Below are 22,853 nucleotides of genomic sequence, written 5' to 3' on the forward strand. Positions count from 1 at the left end.
AAGTGAGATTTATTGTGTTTGTCCCCCTGGACCTGGGGGGACAGAGCCTGCTCTGACGCTTCCACCTTCAAAATGAAACTCAAAACTCACCTATTCTGCACTGGTTTTAACTTTAACTAGCAAACCCCGGCCCTGACCTTGCTTTTTCTTTGCACCTTTTAACTGTTTTTGTCCTGTCTTCTTTTTCTATACATGTATTTTACAGTTATTTCATTATTTTGTATCCATTTTTAACTTGCTCTTTATCTTTGTTTACCTTGTACCTTGAGTTTTTGGGAAGCACTCTATAAATTTAATGTATTATTGTTATTATTATTATCATTATTATTTGTAAGTGTGTTTGAACCCATTAAAAAACTTGTTACCATCCTTTTCGGAACAGAGATGTGAGATTAAATTAATTCAAATGCTCTTGGCGGCTTGTAAAAAAGCAGTAACAAGGAGATGGTTAAGCCCTACTCCACCATCCTTAGATGATTGGATAGGAATAATTCTTGAGATATTTAGAATGAAAAAAATTGACTTACCAACTAAAAATTCAACTTCACAAATTTTACCAGATTTGGAATAAATGGATTCTGTTTATTACCCCTAAAAGAGCAGATTTTATTTAATCTCACTGGTACAATCGTTTTGAAACCTGAAATTTATTACCTTCTGCTTGGTAAATGGCAATATATTTTTGAAGACAATGGCAGTCTACCCCTCGGGCTCATTGTTGGTTTTTTTAAAATTTTTTTTTAGTTCCTGTTCCTAAAAAAAAAAAAAAAAATGTAAGGACTTTGGTTTGTACGTCCACATATGTATCACACATATGTATATGGATTTGTATTAATTTCTGTCCATTCAAAATAAACACACAAAAAAAAACTTGTTACCTTAAACTGTGTCAAAGAAAAAATTCTGCTTTTACTACAGAAGAGACAAAGTTCTATCTTTCTATCTATCTATCTATCTATCTATCTATCTATCTATCTATCTATCTATCTATCTATCTATCTATCTATCTATCTATCTATCTATGTGCCCATGAGCACTTGAGAAGATTGCGTGTGGAGAAGAGAAACTGAAACTTAAGTATCAATCTCATCACCCAAGTATTGATCCATATTGATCCCAACCTTGGCAACAATATATCAATATTTTAGAATAATCAAATTCCAACCTTGGTCCGCACCTAGGCTTGACCAGCGACCCTATGATCTCTGAGCCAAGTCCCTACAAACTGAGCTACTGTCGCCCCCAATGTCTTTAATCATCAATATTACCTGTAAGAAGAATTACCAACAACAACTCTTTATTTCATTAAAAAGCATTTTAAAGCTACAGGGAGCCACTTCAAGAGTCAAAAAGTTGCATGAGCTGCAAGTTGCAGACTCCTGGTTTAGGCTTTTTAAAAAACTGGAATCTACCAAGCATTTGTCAAAGTTCAGTCATTTAAAAAAAGCCAAGACAGGGATGACTGGCAAAGTTTTGAGCAGCTGAAGGGTTTTACTTTCATGCCTTCACTGGAATACAAACTAGTCAGCTCTGCAATATTCTGTATGATGAGAAAACAAATATTAGAGTAGAAAAAAAGATGAAGAACAAGTCAGCATCAGTATCCTGACTCACAGTGCCATCAATTTAACGTCTTGGGGCATCATTGCAAAGTTTCCCACTGGACCCTTAACTTTGATTGCTGAATGACTTTACAAAGAAATATTCAGCATCCTTGTCACGAAGCATCCAGAAATCCTGCAAGCTACAGCTGCAAAAGAATGCGTTCAATTAAAATGTAAATCAGTTGGAATAAACTCATCCGAGGAATAATCACAGTCTGGGGGAAAATGATGTATTTTTCATAACATATGGTCGGACACTGCTGCCCCGTCTCTAATCGCATTAAAATCCTTATAGCAAAGCAGATTAATGCTTGTCTTTGAACTCATGAAGTGTGTATAAAATTACCAATAATTGCCCACCCCCACTCTGTTATCTTTTGTCTGTAGAGGAACAGTGTTTGTTTTAAACTAATGAGGTCGTTGGTGGGTTTAGATTTATGTCACGTCTTAAAAATGAGGGCAAAATAATCAATTACCAACCAGCAAAGGGGTTAGATTTCACATTTTTAAAATGTGAGGGAAAATTACATTAAATATTTAAAAAGGTCTCATTTAAAAATACGTCTAAGCGATTAAAAAAATGTGTCCTCTCAGCAAAAACATTGCGTTTTTCTCCCCCTGTTATGAATTCCCTCTGCCGATTAATTTTACAGAAGACTCATTCAAGCCTTACCCCCTTTTTATTTTTGAATGTGAGGATGTGCTTCTCTGCTCATCCTGGGAGCAGAGTCATTCAGTTATTTCAGAGATTCATCTGTTGGCTGCAGGGAGCATTCAGTGTGAGGCTTTGGATTTTACACTTCAGAGTATTAATCATCAGAGAGCCCTGCACACTCTGTGTCATCAGAGCGTCTTTATTAGGGCTGTTAAGCCACGCTGCACTTTTTTCTTAATGGGAGAATTCCTCCTCACGAGAAGTAGTGATGATTATTTGATTAGTAATCATGTGATTGTATTCCACTCTGGGGAAATGTGGAGGGAGGAGGAGGAGGGTGTAGGTTCAGCGGGACCAGGGTGGGTGTGTGGGGGTTGCTTCCGACGCTCCAGCACTCCTGTCAAACAGTGTCAGCTCTCACCCGCCCCTAATGTGCCACTGTTGGCCCACAAGGCTGATGCTCTTGTTAAAAGGCGGCAGACAGCATGAGGCCCGCGCTGCTGCTGCTGCTGCTGCTGCTGCTGCTGGTTTGAGCCAAACAAAACGTAAACACAGAGACAGAAAAAAAAAAATCGCAACAACAACTGAGGAGGCAGGGGGAGAGATCGACTTTCTGCCAAAAATATCGCCCATCTGGCTTTTTTCATTTCCTTCGCCGCGCTGGAAGAATTATTGCTTGTCACATTAGTCACGGCGAGGCGATCAATCGTTAGTCATTGTGTAGCCATCTATCAAATTCTCATTCATTCACGCTGCATGCCAGCAGAGGTGTGTGTGTGTGTGTGTGTTGTCTATTCTGTGATGACATCATCTTTGGTCTGAGGCATTACCTCACCCTCTCTGACCCCCCCCCCCCTCCACCTTATCCCTTTAGCCCTCTAGCATGACTCACTCCATGTTGGCACAAGCTTCCTCTTTGTAACCCCCCCACTCCACTCCACACACACACCCTTCACCCCCCTTCGTTACCCCCCAGCAACTCTTGGCTTTTTGAAGTGATGGCTTCTTTTTCTGCAGACAATGCTGTTTGTGGCTCTGCTGTCCCTCATTTCTCTAAAAAAAAAAAAAAAAAAAAAAAAGAAAACACACACATACGCACTCCCCAGGAAGCAGCAGGTGACTGGTTGCTTCCTCCTCGGCACGCCGAGGCCAGCCAATGACACAGCGGCAGAACCCCCCCAGCCTCTAATCACCGAGCAGACTCGTGTCTCATGGACCCGGCAAGCACCAATGAAACCAACGCTGAGTGCCAAGGAGGCACCGGGGCAGAGAGGGGCGGGGTGAGGGGTTGTTGTGGTAGTGGTGGTAGCCGCCTGTGGCAGTCCACCCCCCCATCATCGACACAGACACAATAACACACTCAGGACAGACAGTCATCTCAGGTTACAGAGGGCAGACAGGGCATGCTAGATTTAAAATTACATAAAGCATGAGCATAATCAAAACATCACACACACAAACACACACTCTGAGTCCCATGGGATCATAACAGGTGACGTCACAGCCAGTCACCAGGTTCAGAGCTGACAGGCATCTCCTGGCGTTCCGCTCTGTCAGCCAAATGAAAGCCAACAGGTGAAAACACACGGATGGGAGCCCAACACACACATCTAAACAGAGTCAGCATCCGCTGTCACAACATGAGCGCACGGCAGGATGACAGGACGACGTTACGTGTGCATGTCTGCCAAACTATACACACTTTTTGGGAAGTATCGCACAACTGTCCTATGAGAGACTTCCAGGCAGATGTGAAAAAAGAAAAAAAATGAAAAACGGTGTTTTTCTGCATCACAATGTTTTGATCGTTTGCCAAAAGAGAATTTGCTTTACATGCTGGAAAACTAATCAAAAATAACTTTAAAACTAATATTTTTTCAGTTGCAAAGGTCCAAAACAAATGCTTTTTAACCTTTTTACCAGGACTAGAGCTGGGATGATAACAACTTTTGCTGATGATATATTGTCCCAAAAATTACTGCTGATACACGATGTTATTGTCAACTAGGGTTGTAACAATGAATCCATAAAAATCGATTAGTAAAAGCGTTGGCAATTTTTTTCTATATCGATGCGTATTTAGTTTCTCTTTAGTGGTTTACAACTGGCTAAAGGAACATTACCGCCACCTACTGGACTGGAGTGTAGATTACCTGGACTGCAGGGCTCTATGTGTCACATGTAAACCATAGACTGTATAAAACATGGACGTAGTCTCGGCGACGTCACCCGTCTGTTTCGGAAACGGAAAATGAAGCACATCTGCTATAGCGCCCATATTGGTAATGGTAAGGGCTTTGCCTACAGCCATAGGGCAACGGCCGTCACGTGACCCTCAGCTGTGCCTCTTATTGGGGGAGCTCGCAATCTTAATATCACCTGAACGGCCATGTTAGAAAAAAAATTCACCTCTTGTACAGTGTGTGCTGGTAGTAAAATTATCGGCTCAGACAGGAGACATTTTTTGAACAAGACTGTAAATAGTAGAGGTGTCCCGGTCCGATATTGATATCGGATATCGGTCCGATATCAGCAAAAAAAAAAATATCGGTATCGTATCGGAATGTATCTAAAATCTCCGATATAAGCACTCCGATATAAGCAGTCCATTCCAGACCCTGCCTCTGCTGTTTTTATTTGATTTATTTAGGTTATTTTCTGGGTCTATTAATTTATTCTTTATTTTATTCAATTACTAGTATATTCTTATGTTGAACGTTAACATTTCTGTTACCCATTGGTTAATGATAAATGGGTCAGTTTTTCCTCATACCTACTGTTGCTGACTACTGTTCTTTGTTTGAATAATATCACTTAATCAAGCCTTTTCGAACATGTCTGACATACTACAAAATAAGTAATCAAAGTAGGAATGTTTAATGCTGATATCCTATTGGATAAATATCGGTATTGGCCAATACTCAATGCTGCAGTATCGGTATCGTATCGGAAATGAAAATGTAATATCGGGACATCCCTAATTTAAAAGTATACCAACCAAAGCGACACCACTGAAAACCATGTTGACCGAAAAAGGTTTAGGCTGAAGCTACTTAGCTTATATGTGCCTAATCTTCTTACTGTACAACATTTATACCAGAGCAAAACAAAAAGTCAAACAACACGATCTCAACAACCAATGAATAATTATTAATTAATAATCCAAAAAAGAACCGAAAAGAAATAGAATTGAAAAGAAAATATAAAAAAAAAACCATTATTTTAAGACCAAATTAACCTCTAAAGTAATGATAATATATCATAATAATAAAGGCTGGGATGATGCTTTTCTCCCAGTTTGATACTTTTAAGAAAAGTAACAACTTAGAAACTGCCATACCCTTATCTGAATCTGAATCTGGAAGACAGGAAATCAATTAGAACTCATATTAGATTCATATAAAACTGTACTGTATTGCAATAAACATTAAGAGGTGTTGGTTAGATAGTTGAATAATAAATTTATTTTATTACCCAGAGTGGTATATTTGCACTTCTATGTGTGATTTAACAATTTGAAGTGCCTACATGTGTCTGTAAGAAGAATACCAAGTGTGTTGAAGACTTTGATCTGACCATAAAGAATCTTAAAATCCTTTAACTGGAAGCATAAAAATCACCAAAACAAATTCCGATATAAAAAGTGTGATATCTCATGCAGCTTTATATTCAAGGTCAAATTTACATTCTGATGCCGCCTGAGGAGAAGCTGTTCTCCCTTCACTACTTTACTATATGAACTGTAAATGCTCTGAGGGACCTTCAGGGGTTTCCCTTCTGGAAACCTCTGAGGAAAAAAAAAAAGTTGAATGAATTATGAATTTCAATTCTCAACATCAACAAAGCATCAGATCCAAACCACGTGCTTTCAATGCTTTCAATAAGCAGAAGGTTTTTAATTTTAGACTCACACTACAGCAGCTGATTCTCTGATTACTCCTTTCCTCTTAATGGTACATTTGCTAATCAGGCTCCAGTTTCTCATGTTAATTGGCTTGCTCTAAAGAAACACTTCACCCATTAATACGGAAGCTTTTAAAGACTGAAATGAGGTTTCTCTGTAATGAGTCATATCCTAGTTGCTTTAATTGGATGGTTGAAGATTGTGTTCTTTCTCTTCGTACATTTTTTTTTCATCTTTTAAGTGTTTATACATGTTTAACAAAACAAGCTGGGTTTGGTTTTTGTTTGTGTATTCCTCCACCAAATCTAAAAAAATCAACGCTCCTCTGTGGAAACAAATAAATATGTAACAAGCTCTTTTTGGGGGAAAAAACCCACCTGTCATAAAGTGTTAAACTTCATAACACTGTTCTGGTTCATGCTTTTTTAATCCCACACGAGACCACTGGAGCAGGGAGTTCATTATCCTTAAACTTGCCTCACTAGCACCAGCAGACAAACCTTAATCTGATCTCGGCAGCCACCCAGACCCTTGTTAGCATCAGAGGCTTTTTCCCTGAGGCTAAACTCTAACATCCACAGAGCCAGTCCACATCAAAGTGAACCACGAGCAAGTCTCTAGCCTGTGTCTCTCAGAGATCGTGGCTCTGGTCTCGCTGTGGGCTTCACTCCTCTTTCAGCGTGTCGGTGTGGGCGGCGAAAGCTTCTGTACGCATGTAGAGACGAGGGTCTCGCTGTGCTCGTATGTGTAAACCAATACAGTCAACAAAGAGGCTAATCCTCCAGGCGATGCAGCTCCTCTCAGAGTTATGTGGGGGTGTGCAGTATGTCTGCTCTGTATTGTGTATATGAAATGGATGTAAGCAACAGCAACCCTTGGCTGGATGTTCAAAGTGCACAGTTCAATTGCTGAGCTCACAGTCTATAGGATGAAAGCCAGGAGGGACAGTGTTTGTTTACAGGCCAACACTCAGACGAGTCTGGATCCTTAACCTCAAACTGACACGTCGGGGCTGCGGGAAATCGACTCTTTCATGTACTAGTAGTTTTTAATCTGTTTGTTTGACCTGTTTGAGAGGCTGGTGATGACGCTTTGATGTCTTTGTAGTGAAAAGGGAGATTCTGTGAATCATTAATCTGGGTTTTTAAAGTATGTGTGCTGCATGACCAAGAATGTTTAAGAAATAAAAGAACAATTCATCAACATTTTTCAACAAAATAGCTAACTTTTCTAGCATTTGACAAGTTCCTGCAGGTTTCTTTGTGTGGATTTGTGAGAACGTAGCACAACCGTTGGCATCAGTGAGAAACACAAAGGATGAGATCATCTGGAAGAGGGAACTCCTGCACACTTTCAATCAAACCGTTTAAAGATGAATGAATAAATTTAAGTTTCAGTGCTAAGACATTAGTCCTAATAAATTCTAGAGGTATATATATATATATATATATATATATATATATATATATATATATATATATATATATATATATATATATATATATATATACATATATATATATATATATATATATATATTATATTCCTCTTCAAAAACATGGATGGACATCACGATAGATATTTACAAAATGGAAAAGATTACAGCATGTGTTAATCAGAGATTGTAACTATTTGATCTATGATCTCTCGGGCTAGGTTTTGTGGGGTTACGCCCATTTGGTGAAAGGCTAAAAACAGGCCTATTTTGCCCTGAAAAATAGCACGCAAAAAACTGCGTATTTCCGAAAGTTGGACCTGAAACCAGGTTTTGAGAAAACCCAGTAGGGACGCTCCTAGGGACTTCACGGACGCACGTTTCTGAGCCCTCGGGCTAGGTTTTGTGTAGTTACCCATTGAGTAAAAGGCTAAAAACAGGCTTATTTTGCCCTAAAAAAGTGCCGGTAAAAAAAACTTGAGCTGGGTGAACTATATAAAGCCTATCAGGCCAGACTTTATATTTTTTTCTAAATTTTTGATTTTCTTGTTAAAGTTATGATCTTACCCCAACTTTTGTTTCTTTTGATCAATCAATTGTTTTTGTGTCCTTTAAGTTTAAAAAAAGGGAAAATTAATGCAACACTTAAAGTGATACTCCGGATTGGAACAAGTTGGCCCCAATCATTATTTTGCAACTGTATCTGACTTTTATTATGTCAAACACAATAAAATAGAAAAGTTGTTTTCAATCAAATAGTTACATGTGTAGCATATCGCTAGTATCGTGATGTGTATTGTATTTTGAGTGTCTTGGTAATACTCACCTCTAATTAATTCCCCTAAGACAGAAGAAGGTATACTGAAGTGTTTCTTCAGTCAAAGGAATAAAATTCAGCAGAAATGTGTTGTTTTACCTCAGGTTTGCTGAGGCTGGAGGAAACCAGGCACCCTGAGCCGACATCTAGGTCCCACTGCTTCCTGCCCTGGTTGTGAGGATCCAGAGCCGAGATCCTCCCATCCAGGGTGCTGATGATCACAAGGGACCTGTGGACACGACACAATTACTTCAACACGCTTTCCAAAACAGATCAGCAGATACCTTTTATGGCTTTACAGCACCCTGGGTTTAAAACTCTACCTTACACCTGTCAAAGCAGGAGAGTGTCTGTGTAAGCTCATTTCTGCAGTAACTAATGACACCAGTGTTGTCCCTGAACGCAGTCTTCGCAGCAAGGGCTCAAGTTTAACATAAACAAGACAGCAAAGATGACGAATGGTTCAGCTGTGTGCAGATGCTTCCTTTCTCCCTTTATCCTCACCCTTGTTTAATAATGAAGGTGACCTTCAACTGCAGCCAACAGCACACCTGCGCCATGACAAACCCCATCTTGTCAGATAGTCTGGGTTGGCATGTTGATTAAAGATGGGACAAGACCTGGAGATCCTTGAAGCCTGACCAGACATCCCACTTATAGAGACTTCTCCTCATTAAAAATGCAGTCTGAACACATGTAAACTCCTGGTAGTTAGAGAAACAAAACAGGACTACATGATAAAAAGGATTTGTTAAATTCTGCTACAAACAAAGCTGAGGTAAAACATTTGGGGGTATGACTGTTATCTGTGCAGAAAGCGTGAAGAAAGAGTCTTTGTGAGACCGGTGGATGAAACAGATTAATAAACAACACCATTTTCAGTTATTTTGCAATCACTTCTCACTGAGTCTTAAAACTGATAAAGCCCCTCTGAGGAGGAACCACCAGGGGCCAAATCCAAGACCAGAATTAGAATAAGGATTCATCTCCTTCCTTTGAGTAATTAAATATTTTCTTCTAATTATTTCCCTGTTTTGTGAACACATTGTTAACCTCGCTGAGCATGGGAAAGGAAGAGACACACGGATGACGCTATGAAGCAGATGGATACACCGACTGTTAAGTGTACACGGGGGATTTAACATGGTTACTTCTCACAGGCTTAGGCCTGTTATTACTGCCATAAAATCAGACTCATTTACATGTAAAACCATCTTTTATATGTTGTGACAAAGGCTGTCTCTTATTTAGCTTGGATGAATTTGTTCAGTGACATTTTGGATTAGTCTTGGCTGTCTTCTGAGCTCAAACATTGGCAGAAAAGTCATAAATATTGGCTCAACTGCCCACAACGACAGCTCAAAGAAAGAGCATATCAGCTCTGTAAAGAAATCCTTTTAAATCTGAAAAATTTCACCTCCGGGGATTTTTGCAAGTTTCAGCAAAACAGTGATGATCAACACTTATAAATAAACATGTAATTAAAAATTTGTTCATGGCTAAAAACTGAGTGAACAAGGTTGGCTTAGTCTTTGGATGTTAAACCTGCAACGACTTTATTCAAAGTTTTTTTTCTTATCTTCTTGTTCTCTTTTTATTTGGAGTCTGTCATTAACTTTTATGTCTCTTGTTCTCCATTGACACCAAACTGGTTGTGTTTGCTGTGGTGTTTTTTACTTTTTTTGCTCCTTTGTGTCCAGAGATCCTATGTGTTAGCAGCCTGTAGCATGTCAATGCTAACAGGTGCTAGGCCTGGTGTTCTCTGCGAGCTAAGAAGAAGGAGATGAGGGTGACGTGCTGTCGCTGCGGTGTGAGCTAAGAAGAGACATTGACCCGTTTCTACATCCATCGTTATGGGGAATGTAAGATCTTTCTCCAACAAGATGGACACGCTCCAACCCAGCACCAGAAGAAATATCGGATAGCGGAGTATCATCATGCTATTCACAGACATGGCACATAAACACCATATTGAAGGATTTCACCTGCTGTAGTCTCTGATGGACATGCTTTTTTCTTAGTTGACACTTATCAAATTATTCAATTTATATTTATTCTTGAATGTTTCGCACTAAATGCTTTCTTGTTTTGCCGCTTAGTGTATAAGTCCGCGCGCGCGGTGTGCCAGATATAAACAAACACAGGTAGTCTGCCAGGACGAAGAGACACGATGAGAACTAGAGCCTTATTTAGCGGTGTTTTGTGTGAAAGTAGCGCGCTGAAAATTCTCTAAATAAAGCGTGAATGCAGACCAATATCAGATTTTTTGGTGGGAGTCTGTTTATTTGTGTTTTTGGTCAAGTAAAATATGGCCCCGTCGGAGTGCAGAGGAAACCGGCAGAGGAGCAGGGAGGGGGTGTTTGGGCTTCTGCTGCACAAAAACACTGCTGTAGGGGTAATTTCTGCCCTAAACCTTGTGATAGGACCCAACTTGTTCCATCCTGGAGTATCACTTTAAGTGATTTTTTTTTAATGCAGAAATTTTGGAAATGGCAGTTGTGGTACAATGCACTTGATCCAACTGTCTAACACCTACCCAATGGCACATTAAATAACTTTAATAAAGAAAAACTAATCTTCTTTGTGACACTCTTGTTCACTTTTGAAGGTCATACCAAGGCTTCAGTGTGAATTTCAGCTTACATCTCCACCATCGACAAACTCCCTACAGGAGCTTTAAAATCATAAAGATAAAAAGAAAAAATGTGATTCTTTTTCTTTTCTTGTTGGTTTTCTTAGCAAATCACACTTATTGTTTTTATTTGTACCATAGAACATTTTAAGTACTATATATAACATTAAAGACAAAAGTACATATTGAGCATACTACTTTCTTCTTATCTCTTTGAATACACTTTAAAACTTAAATCTACATTTTAGCCTCTATGGACTTGTTTTTTTCTGTTTTTGTGTGGCAAATCATAAACTATAAACAATCAGAGAGAAAGTACCAAAAAAATAAAAAAAGTCAAGCAGTATAAGCATTTCGGTGAAATACACCTTTAAATAATACCACTAAAATATACTGTGACACAAAGAAATAAAGTGAATTACAAGAGTTAAAGTTAAAAAAAAAAGAATGTTGATTGTTCCCAATCTAATCAACGAAACCAGGTCTCAGAGGTTTGGGTAGATGGATTTTCAATACCTTTAATTGCGATTCACTGCCGGCAAAGACACAGAGTGCAGCCAAAAATAAGCTGCTGGTGTCGAATGTTTTCTGTCAGATGATAAATAGGCTAAGGATCTCACAGAGCCCCTCAGAGCTTTACCCCTGAGGAAAGTTTTTTTTTTAAACCTCCTCTCATGATGGATGGTGGTGAAGCCGGTTTTTCTCCATCAGTAGTAAAGTACAGATCAGTGCTCGTCCTCTTCAGCTCCACACACATCAAGTTTCACGTTCCTCCTCCCGTCTGGTAACTCCAGGCGAAAAACAGTGACTGACTGGAATTAATCGACACATCCAAGCCCCACCCTTCGCTAACTTGAAGGGTTTTGCCGCATTGCTTGTCAATCATGAGCTAGCCCCGGCAGTGGCCACCTCCTGACTATTGATTTGTATCTGTCTGGGGAAGATGCTGTCAACGGGGCTTTTAGCTTTATTTAACCAGCGAGGGTCGGTTGACTCCAAGCATCCGCTGCCTCACATCCACACAGCTGGGGCCAAAAGAGCTTCCCTCTGTTGGCCGCTGGGGCATGTGAGGTTTTAACAGCCTCCCCCTGAGGGCAACTCGACATCAGTCTGTGGGGAAGAAGTGAGAGTGTAAGACCTGCTCACTTCCCAAGCTCAGACTGTAAACGTGATTCTCCATCTTAATTTACGTGCAGTGTGACAGCTGCCATCTCACCTGCGCTATCAATCACAGAGATAGAGCAGGTGATTTGCTACCCACTGGCTATAATCTCTTATTGACTTTACATATTGAACGGCTTTCACTGAGGAGGGGAAGGGGCATGTTCAAGGATGTAAAAGCTTTACCAGAACTAAGAAATGGGTTGTTTCAAAGGGAGTGGATCAATTTTGGGAAGGTTTCTCTCATGTTTCACACACTCACATGAAGTAACAAGTCCTACTCTGGACCGAGCTATTTGTTTCAGCTCAACTAAAGCTGCAAGATTGCATAAAAATGCAAATCAGATCGCTTAACAGTAATGAGCCATGTGTCTTTCAGCCCCATCAAAGCCAAGATTATCTCCCCAAATCTGCTTTATCGGCCTCGCCACGAGCACTCAAGTGCAGAGTACTAAGAACAACATTGTTTTTCCACGCAGCCACCAATAAAAACAGAGTGCTAAAACCCTTCTCTCACCCCCTCGATTGGCTGCGAGACCCTGCCAAAAATATTAGGCTGATTGGTTGTTGCTAAGCAGTCGGCTCTCTGAGAGGGTGGAAGCTTTGGCGGTCTTCGTTGGGCTGGATCCGCCCCCCCCCCCCTTCAAGGCATGCTGTGAATGTAGAAGTGGAAGAAGTCAGGGGGAGCATCGAGTTCAACTTCAGAGATGAGAGGAGGATGAGATAGAGGAGATAGAAGAATTTTATTCTGAGGAAGATCAAAGGCTTGTGTGACTCTTTGTACTCCAGATAAAGAAGAAGAAAGGGGGGGGTCTTTATGGGAGGGGGCACTTAACTCTACAACTTAGATAGCCTGATGGTGATGGAGAGAATGAGCAGCAGAAGAGGCAACAAAAACAGCCCCAAACTGAACGATAAAAACAACTCAAACAAAACAAACAGCCCCACTGTATCAGTCAGAACTTGAGGTGGTTTATTTTCACGTCTGAGTCCGAGACTCGGCTGTTCTGCTTGTCACCGAAGGGATAACACGGAGCGTGTGGGGCTGCTGCCGCCGAAGTGACAGATGCAGGCGGTGGAGACGATGAAGAAGATGTTGGAGTGGAGTGTGAAGAAGGAGAAAAAGAGTGAGTTGTGTGGCTGCCAACAGACTGAGGGTTGTTAGCGTCCCCGCCTGTAACGCTGTCAAAGTGTCATAATAGTGCAGGGTGCTTCTTCAATCACAAAGCGTACGGCGGAGCAGGGAGCCAATTATCCTCCCTCTCTCCAGACTTTCTTCTCCTCAGAGACGCTCAGCCTCAGTCTGCACACACCGGCAAAAATCGAGCTGCTGCTGCTGCTGGTAAACACTCTCCATTGAAAGAATCAACCAGGATGTTTACACAGGCAGAGTCTCCAAGGAGCTGGAGCCGTAGAGCCCAGCCAATGGCAACAGCCGTCAATTTCTCTGCAGCCAATGGGTGCTGTGTTTTCCTCCTCGGTGAGCCAATGCAGGGGAAGCTGTGCAGACTGTGAGCCAATGGCAGGGCAGAGGAGCCTGTAACCATGCAACAGCGAGCAGCCTGGGTGCACGCTAGAGTGTGGAGTTCTGCTGCCGCGCAGCTGCCAGTCAGCAGCCACCGAGAGGCAGAACAAAAATACGAGAGCATGGGGAGCACGTGGGGAGAAAGTTATGGTTGCAGCTCTGAGCCGGCCGCGCCCAGCACCACCAGCTGCACCAGAGCATTCCTTTCAACTGGGCTATTTCTGAAGGAAAGGGACAAGCATTTAAGCATTTCAGCATTTCATTTCTGAATGTTTTATTGACCTAATGTTAGGCTGAGGTCTAGGGCTGCAGCTATCGAATATTTTAGTATTCGAGTATTCTACTGAAAATCCCATCGATTAATCGAGTAATCGGATAAAATACATTTTTGTTTAGTTGAATAGCAGTTATTTTTCAAATGAAATTTTTTTTTTTTCTCTTTAAGAAATAGAATTTTCTGATACAGCATGTCAACAAGAGCACTTGCTTTGGTAGCTCCAAAATTTGTAAACACACTTTTTGTGCCTTGGACATCTCATCAAATGTTGCGGACCCAAATGGCACCCGTTTCGTAGAATGACCCATTAGTCTCTAAACTCCAGAAAAGAAGCTAGATTTGTTGCTAGTTGCTATTTTGTATAAGAGGTAGCTTGAGGGGTCTGAAACTCTCTTAATATGGCCTCGGCTCTATTTGAAATACCACTCTTTGACCTTTTTAAAATTAAACGATTCCTAGAGGCGGAAAAAATTACTCGAATATTATTTGTAATCGAGTACCTCGAATCATTCGAGGAATCGTTTCAGCTCTACTGAGGTCCAGTTTCATTAAAGAAGAAGAAGAAAAAAAAGCAGCTGCAAACTAGTGAAAGCTGTGGCTCTCAGGATGCCTGGAAGGCTGAGACCTGCACATAATAATTCATGCATCTTTTAGAGCCCTTTAAGTCTTAAACTGTGTTAATCCCATAATTCAATGTAGGATATTTCCAGACTTAAGTACCTGCAGGCAATAACACAGCATGAAACCAGAGCCCTGCCTTTATCTCTGCAAACATGACTAACAATGTCAAACGTAAATAAACATTAATAATAAGACTAGATTAAACATGGCAGGGACGTCACACTAAGCTGAAAGAGACATTAATAATCACAGATGACATAACAGCAGCAGTTAAACACAGCTTAATACGACCTGAAGGTTTATATAACTGCCCTCCTTATCTTTAAAAAAACAAGTGATCATTTCATTGCTTTGGCACTGAGCTGAAAGGTGTTTAAGAGTAGATATTCAGTCTGCTCAAAAACAATCACCCTGACATCCAACAGGGTCACTGCAGCAGAGCAAAGGGTGTGGTTGTTGTAAAAAAAAAAAAAAACTTCTAGTACCATCATACAACACACTGAGAGCACTGCCACCATCCTCTCCCTAACTCAGATCCTCTCACACGTGGTAAAATCCAAACTCTATGGCGCCACGCTCCTGCCTGCTGATTGGCTGGTCTGCAGTTCTGATCCAGAGATCTGATTCGTTGTTGCTAAGCAGTGAACAGCCATCGAGAGTGAAAACAAGGCAGCATGGTCCTACTAACTAGCAGCTAACTCTTGTTTTTATCCTCCTCTCCCTCCCTCCCTTCCTCTCTCTGAGCATCCCACCTTTTTGCCTCTGCCCCACCCATACTGCAGTGCTGCAGGATGGGTCCTGCCGGCTCACCAAAATAGCCGCTGACCTAATAAATTCACGCCTCTTGGTAATTATATTCACAGCCAGTGTTGTTTTGCATCTCCTTAATGAAGAACGGGTTACTATTTCTGTCTCCAGACACTGTTATGAAACAAGCACTTCAAAAGGTGAGGCAGGCATGCACTTTAGCGAGCCACACCGTGTTCATAAAGTGCAGAGAAAGTCAAGAAGTCAGGGGCAATGACACTAAAGGTCATCATATCTCGTAAACAACAGCACATTTCAGCCAGCTTTAGCTCTTCTCCAGTTAAGATTGACACTATCATGATGAAAAACAAATTTAAAGCTGACATGAATTTAGAGAATTGATTATATAAGCAGAGGACATTGAGGAGAAAGAGGGTAAAAGAGATTATATAAGCTTGTTTGAAGGGCTACTGAGTTTTGCAGCTCTTGTAATAGATCCAGACCTCTCCACTGTACAACTACTGCCGTACACGCGCCGAGGTTTAAGAACTGAGTTTGAAGTGCTGGATTAAACTTCCCACAGGGAGTTCAATCCTCTTCATCCTGACCTGTTATTTTGGGGACAGTTTCTATTAATAAAACTCACAACATCTCCCTGGTTACAGACAGAGGAGTACTGAAACAAAGTAAAGGAAAAAAACAACAACTAGGAAATAAACTCTCTCTGCCAAAAGAAGAAAAAAAATCCCCTCCTCCTCCTCCTCTACCTAACTATAGCCAGACCCATGCGGCGGACTCAAAATCTGAGCACTAGCCCTTCTCTCCGACGCAATTGGCCAACATGTCACCCAGCTTGGCCGATTGGCTGTTGCTAAGCAGTAGGCTGGTGGGAGCCAGCCGGCGAGCACGTCGGCCCAGAAGAGCTGTTGCTGCTACAGGGCCCTGAGGGGGGTGTGTGGTGTGTGGTGTGTGGTGTGTGGAGGAGGGGGGGTGGGGTATAGAGGGTAGGGGGTAGGGTGGCGGCAGGGGTAGCAAGTTCAAACAAAGCTGCAGTCCTCTCCCCTCTCACCTCCAAGTACTCCCACAGGTGCTGCAGGCCCCCGCAGAGCGCTCGCCGGCGGTGTCAAACTTGGCAGCACCGTCACATGCATGATTTACACACACACACACACACACACACACACATGCACACACGCACATGCATATAGAGACAGGTGTAAACAGCAAGTCTCCAGAGTGGAGCTTGTAACATATAGGAGGCAGTATAAAGGTGAGGTGACAGGCGTCAGCCGACATGAGAGGAGCGCTCGTCTCAATCTGATTCTGGATCAAAGAGAACATCTAGAATATTTATAGATGACAGGAAAAAGAGGGCGGCGGAGGGAGAGGGAAGAAGAAAAAAAACAAGTGCGACTGACAGAAACTTTAAAACGTTGACATCTGAGCGGAGACTGTTTTTCAAGCTGTCCGCATGAGATGTTTTCAGCAGAGTGTGTTTGAAGTGTTCACTCCAAAATCTAATTTGGAAGAAAATAAAAGGGCTTTACTGGAGGTCCGTTCCTTTAAAACACAGAGAGAAGCAGACTGAGAGGGGTAATACTGTCAACAAAGCACTAAAACTCTTTCTAAAGAGGGTAAGTGGATCAAAAGTCCTGAACTTGGTGTTTGGAGTCTAATTTAAATAATGACTTTCAAATTTCTCTTTAGAGAGGTTAAGGATGGGTATTGATAACAGGTTCCTGTTACAAATCAATAAGAAATGATTCAATCCATTGGCATCATTAGCCTTTATGCTTAACAATTCCCTTATTGATTCTTTACATTGAGCTCCAGCAGCCGGACCATATGTCTATGACTACTCGCCCCAGCTACTTTTACCTAGCAGACAGAGAATAAGTTTCCCAAGTTTCCGCTTTAAGTTTTGCATTCTACATGCAACAGCTACTAGGCCTGGGACAATCGTCAATAAATCAACTAATATTACAATATATGACATTAACTCAATAATTTTGTCGGCCTTAATATATTGCCATGTGCATGAGTGTTTGTTTTTGTATTTTGGGATGAGAGGAGAAACATCTTCCCAAACTCTGAACAGTCTAGTTACCTCAATTTGGCGCATTTAGAATAATTGAGCTGAATAAGTGAGAATTTATTGTTTTTTTAATTCAAGTGCAATTTTTAACAGAGTGTTCATCTTATTTTTACTGTTTTTTGTTCATTGTTTTTAAGTTATTTGAAAGTTATTGACATTCCAATAAATATAGAAAAAAATTGTAACAAACAGCTACAGCTCAAAGAATTGCTATAAACACTTCAAGACACTAGATGGCCTACTTCAGACAATAACAAATCACAAAACAGGACATCAACGTCACGTGACGTGCGATTTTTACTCATTTTTAATGATTTACGTCCGGAGATACCCAGATTCAGTGACCAATTTTATATTTGTTTTAGGGATGGGTACCTTTCACATTTGAAACAATACGGAATCGATGCCCGGTACCTGGCAATCGGTACCAGTACTCAATAAAACCAAGTTTTGGTACTATTTTGTCTTTATGTGGTAAAAAAAATATCAATTTGTTTAAAAATGAAATATAAAAAAAATTCATTTTAACATAAGTATTCTTCAATATATAACCTTGTAATGCTGTGTTCATGTCTAGCATGGAAAATCACCTACTCTTCCACTCCCTCACAGTCACAAGGATGCATTTAGGTACCTAAACATGGTACCTTTTGGTTTTACATGAATCGATACCTGGTAGTTTGAACAGAATTTGGTCGGTACCTATAAAAGTACCTAATTAGGTACCCATCCCTAATTTGTTTACTATTAAATGTTGTTGAAACAGAAAACCTGTCAAGCAACTTTTTGTACTGAGGAAATTCACAGGCTGAATTGATAAGGGGATCCATAAAGTATCGGATAAATAAGCAGAATAATTGTTGTTAGAGGGTGGCAGGTCAGACCTAGGCTGTTTGAACAACAGCAGCTGCTGCAGGTAGAGCACTGAAAGGTCACACAGGAGAGGGATGATACACTCCTAACAGAGTGACGTCATTAAGCCTGGCGGTAGAAATAATTACTTCTTAAAAGTGTTTACACTTTCTGAGCATCCCTGTATCTCAACTTCTTTCCTACAGAGTCCATCAAGGGTCAAAGTTCACCTTCATGAGCCAGGTTGTCTGCAATCTGAAAGACATCTTCTCTCCTGCTGTAAATGTGTTTCCTGACAACAAGGAAGTCTTATCCGTATAAATTGGCCGTCCTGCAGGGAGATGCCTAAATCACGTCTCATCTCATGTGACATTTTCAAAGTTCAACCCCAATTCTCCTGACAGATGGATGGAAACAGAGCATAGGAGCAGAGTGTATGCTCAGGGGGTGGCATTAAAAGAAACACATGTGTGTGTAGGTGAAGGGAAAGCATCAGGTGTAGGATGAGAGGAGAGTGAACGATAAAGAGAATAATTTCCCGCTCTGTGTTTTGACACTTGGAAAGACTTTTCACAAGTTCATTATTTTCTCATTCCATCCTTCATGTTGTACATATGTTCTTGTCATACAGACAGGCTTTTTAATGAATTATTCACTTATTCACTCTGACTGTATATGCCTCGCAGGCTCTTTTGTTAATTCTCTTTCATTACTGGCTTCGACGTGTCAGTTTAACTGCTTGTTATTGTGTTCAAACAAGTCTGTATAGTATTAAAACTGGCGCGAGTCGAATGCTCTTCAGCGTTAATCACACAATTAGTCAGAGTATTCACAAATTAGAAATAAAGTGGTGGATATAAATGACTCAAAGCCAATAAGAAGTGACAGGTTAACTGTTATATAACTGCTGTAATATAAGAGAGAAGTCCCAGGAGGAGGAGAAGAGAAAGTGAGAGATACAGACTGTGATAAAGTTAGAAAGGAAATTAAACAACCAGAGAGCGTCTGAGGCAGGCTGTGTAAAGGAATATATGCAGGCGCAGTAAAGGAGCAGCGGCAGGGTGTGACCAGCAGCAGGATGTCACTCAGGAGTTTTTCTGCAGCAGCTGAGGTGCCTGGCAAGGGAATAGACCGATCCTGCAAGAGTAAACTGTTCTGCTAATTACTTTCGATTTCCTTTTGCTTCTGTACCAAAGATGACGGGAAGAAGAATTCTTATCATCCTTGAAGTCCTTCACCGTGTGTCACCTCTATACCGTCATTTGCAGCTCTAAATCTGATGATGCACAGAGTTTAAACAGTAAGGCTTATCCTGAATTTGTATTTTGAAGGCACATGAGGTGATCAGGAGGTAGATACAACAGCAGCAAGTTTTAGTATCAGCATCAAACTCCTGCAAAAAAGTCAGACTGGCAGGGTTTTCAATGTTTCAGCTGACTTTGATCCAACTTCCTCCTGAAAAGCAGACAGCTCATTTATAAAACTACACAGGGAATAATCGAGCGAAAGACCTGATGTGCTTCAACACAGAAAAGGCGCTGAATGAGAATGACTCCAGACACCTTTTTCACAGCAGATGCAGCTGTAATAGTGTGGGGAAGAGAGCAGCATGGCAGGGAGAGGTAACAACATGAGGAACAGACTGCGCCAAGCAGCTAAGGTGGGCGTCAAAGCTACTGTTTACCAAGGAAGACAAAATCAATGCCCAACCCACTGCACCAAGAGCGGCATCTGAGTTTGGGAAACAGCAGCAGCAGGAAGGTCTGACAGGGTTCAAAAACCTGTGGACTCTTTGAAAAGTAAAGTTTTGAGTGGCAGGGTTTGGGGGATATCTTGTCTGAGCAGCGAGCCCTTCCCCTGAAAATGCGTTATAAAGTAAAACGTGCTCTTCTTATGAAGGAATCTTCTTGTTGGTGCAACAGGGGTACACATACCAAATTTTCATCTTTGGTTTATAATAATTTTTCACTTTATATACATAACAAACTCCTCAATTTGAGCTAAAGCTTGACTCTTAAGAAAAATATTTTTCTCTAAAACTTGCGTTTCATCCCAGCACCTAATGCGACATCTCAATATTAAACCCAAACACTCTCATTCATGTGCTGCAGGGCAACTTGGTCACAGCTTTTAACTACCACAAACACTATCACTCCCTTCATCTGCACACTTAACTGTGCTTAATTGAATAAACAGACTTCCACTTCATATGAAGTTGACTTTTCTCCACTACGCCTTTCTGCTGATAAGAGGAGATAAGCCATGGAGACAGTAACCCTGTTTTAAAGTGGTTAGGAATGCCTCATTTCATTTAATGTGATTCTGGTGTGATAATGGAAAGAAAATTAACTCAGTTTAAGCAGGAAAAGTTAATCTGATAGGAAACAGCAGTAACAAAGTCGGCTTGCTGCAAGTCTTCAAGTATGATTAATACATAAATGTGCTTATGTATGTTCTTGAGTGACAGGACATCACTTTTTGCATTATTTGGCAACATTATTTCTATATTTTTCTATTAACCCTTTAATTTTCTCACCTCTCAACACGTTTTGTTATTGTATTATTGTAATTTCTACATATGTTGTATATGTTCTTGGTCATATTCTGTCAATGCATATCAGCAACGCTTGAATTTACCAGTTTCCCTTAATTAACACGTGGTTCATGTACCAAATTTACAACAAAACCACATTATCAGCTATTAAATGTCAGTTTATGACAGCAACAAACAACCTGCGTAGCCCCAAAACTTTCAGGTCGATGTACAGGGGCGTGTTTTGCCCCGACATGCCCTGCAGACCCCCTTTGAAAATACATGTGGGCTCCAATATATCGCTATTTTTTATTTTTGAGGTAAAAAATAACTCTGATAATATTGGAAAACAGCGGTTATGTCAGCCACATATGCACGGTGTCTATTTTTTTCCAAACGTCAAATGACAGTCGAAACTCCGCAACGTTTTTCCACGTAAATCTTTCCCTTTAACACTGTTTGGTGGTGTGTTTTGGACTCTAATATCGCGCTGTTAGAAGTATTAAGTGAAATTTGTTCATATAAAACTGCTAAAAGACAATTTGTGAAGAATTTGTGGATAAAAGACGGCCAATGACTTTTGAAGTGAAACTCCAGCAACTGAAACCACAACAAGTTTTGAGTGCAGCGCTTTGGGCGGAGGGATACACACCACGCGACCAAGAGCGCGAGACTGGACTCTAGCTAGCTTAAAAGTTAACGTTAAATTGAAAAGTCGCATTAAATAATACATTCAGTTGCTTTTATTCATTGCTAATTCTGAAGTTTAAAATTCCAAAGCCACTACGTGTCACACTGTGAGAGTCTAAAAGCAGTGGGGCAGTTCTCTGCCCAGCACACATAAGTATTTTAATTACCTCGTCGGTTGGACGTTTCCGTTACTTTCTCCATATGATTCATCGGCTTCTGCAGTCGACCCGTTATCGTCGTCCTCCACAGTAACATCTGCGTAAATAACCGGGGCGGCTAGGTTCTCCAAGCCCTGCTCCATGACTCTTGCACCATCTTCCCCCGAGGTCGAACCTGAACCCCGGGTGGCAGACAGCGGCTCCCTCCCTATAGCGGAGCCCTGAGTTTGCGAGGTCCCGAATCCGATGAGGGCTTTCAGCAACAGCAGGAGCACGAGGGAGATGCCAAAGTGAAGCCCCCTTTCCATTTGTAAGATTGGCACATCAGTGAAATAAAAGATTCACATGCCAATGGCCTTGTAAATCTTAACATAAAAAACGTAAAGTGCAATAAAAATCTGCAGCTTTAAAGAAAACCCGTTGTGCCTTGCAAAACGCCCTAGCAAATCTGTTCTTTAAGTAAACATAAACAGCCACTGGGACACCATGTTATTCCCTTTATACTTCACTTCAGACTTGCCTTGGTAACGCGAAGTCCCGCCTTGTTTCTACACTGGGATTGGACGGTGAAATCAGTCTGCTCGTCAAAAAGTCATATGGCCTCTTCTCATTGGCTGCTCTGCTGTCAATCAAGCGTACTCGCATACTAAGCACAATGTCATTGTACCAAATAGCCGCCACTCGGGGAGGCGGGAACAGAACGTTCCAGCCCCCCAAACAGTGAATCTTATTGGATAATCGAATGTTTGTCAAATTAACGCAGGCGCAGTGGTGTCTGGCAAACAAGGAGAGCTCAAGATGACGCAAAAACGTCCCCGATGGCGAATCCTGGAGCTGAAGTACTATTGGTAGGATATGCAGTCACCTGTCCAATGAGAGAGACTGTTCATCAGCAGCGACGCTATTGGTCAGTTTTTGTCCTCACCAACTCGAACTAAGCATCGTATTGGACACTTCAGCTGTCAATCAAAAGTAGTTGTCAAGACAGTCGATGTGAAAGCATCAACGTGGCCTCACTGTAAATGATGGTTACAGTTCCTGTTCCTGATCACGAGTTTCGGATAAACAAACAGGAGGACCATGACATGACGGAATAACTCAATGACTCAGTGAAAGAAAAGAAACAATTATGTAATTGAGGCTCATA

At 41.1% G+C, this 22,853-nt stretch overlaps 1 protein-coding gene across 1 annotated transcript in view; it reads right to left on the reverse strand.

Moving 5' to 3' along the window:
- The window catches only part of eif2ak3 (eukaryotic translation initiation factor 2-alpha kinase 3), a 43,679-nt gene extending 21,460 nt beyond the window's left edge, over positions 1-22,219 (reverse strand). Inside the window, exons 1-2 of the mRNA XM_074692050.1 lie at positions 21,716-22,219; positions 8,515-8,644 (exon numbers count right to left, since the gene is read on the reverse strand). Of these exons, the coding sequence (XP_074548151.1) occupies positions 8,515-8,644; positions 21,716-22,014 (429 nt within the window). The 5' untranslated portion in view covers positions 22,015-22,219. The remainder of the gene's footprint in view (positions 1-8,514; positions 8,645-21,715) is intronic.
- Positions 22,220-22,853: the final 634 nt, after the last annotated feature.

This window comes from Halichoeres trimaculatus, unplaced genomic scaffold (genome assembly GCF_033239565.1).
Source record: "Halichoeres trimaculatus isolate MK-OKI-2021-1 unplaced genomic scaffold, fHalTri1.1 fHalTri1_scaffold_17, whole genome shotgun sequence".
In the NCBI taxonomy this organism is placed as follows: Eukaryota; Metazoa; Chordata; class Actinopteri; order Labriformes; family Labridae; genus Halichoeres; species Halichoeres trimaculatus.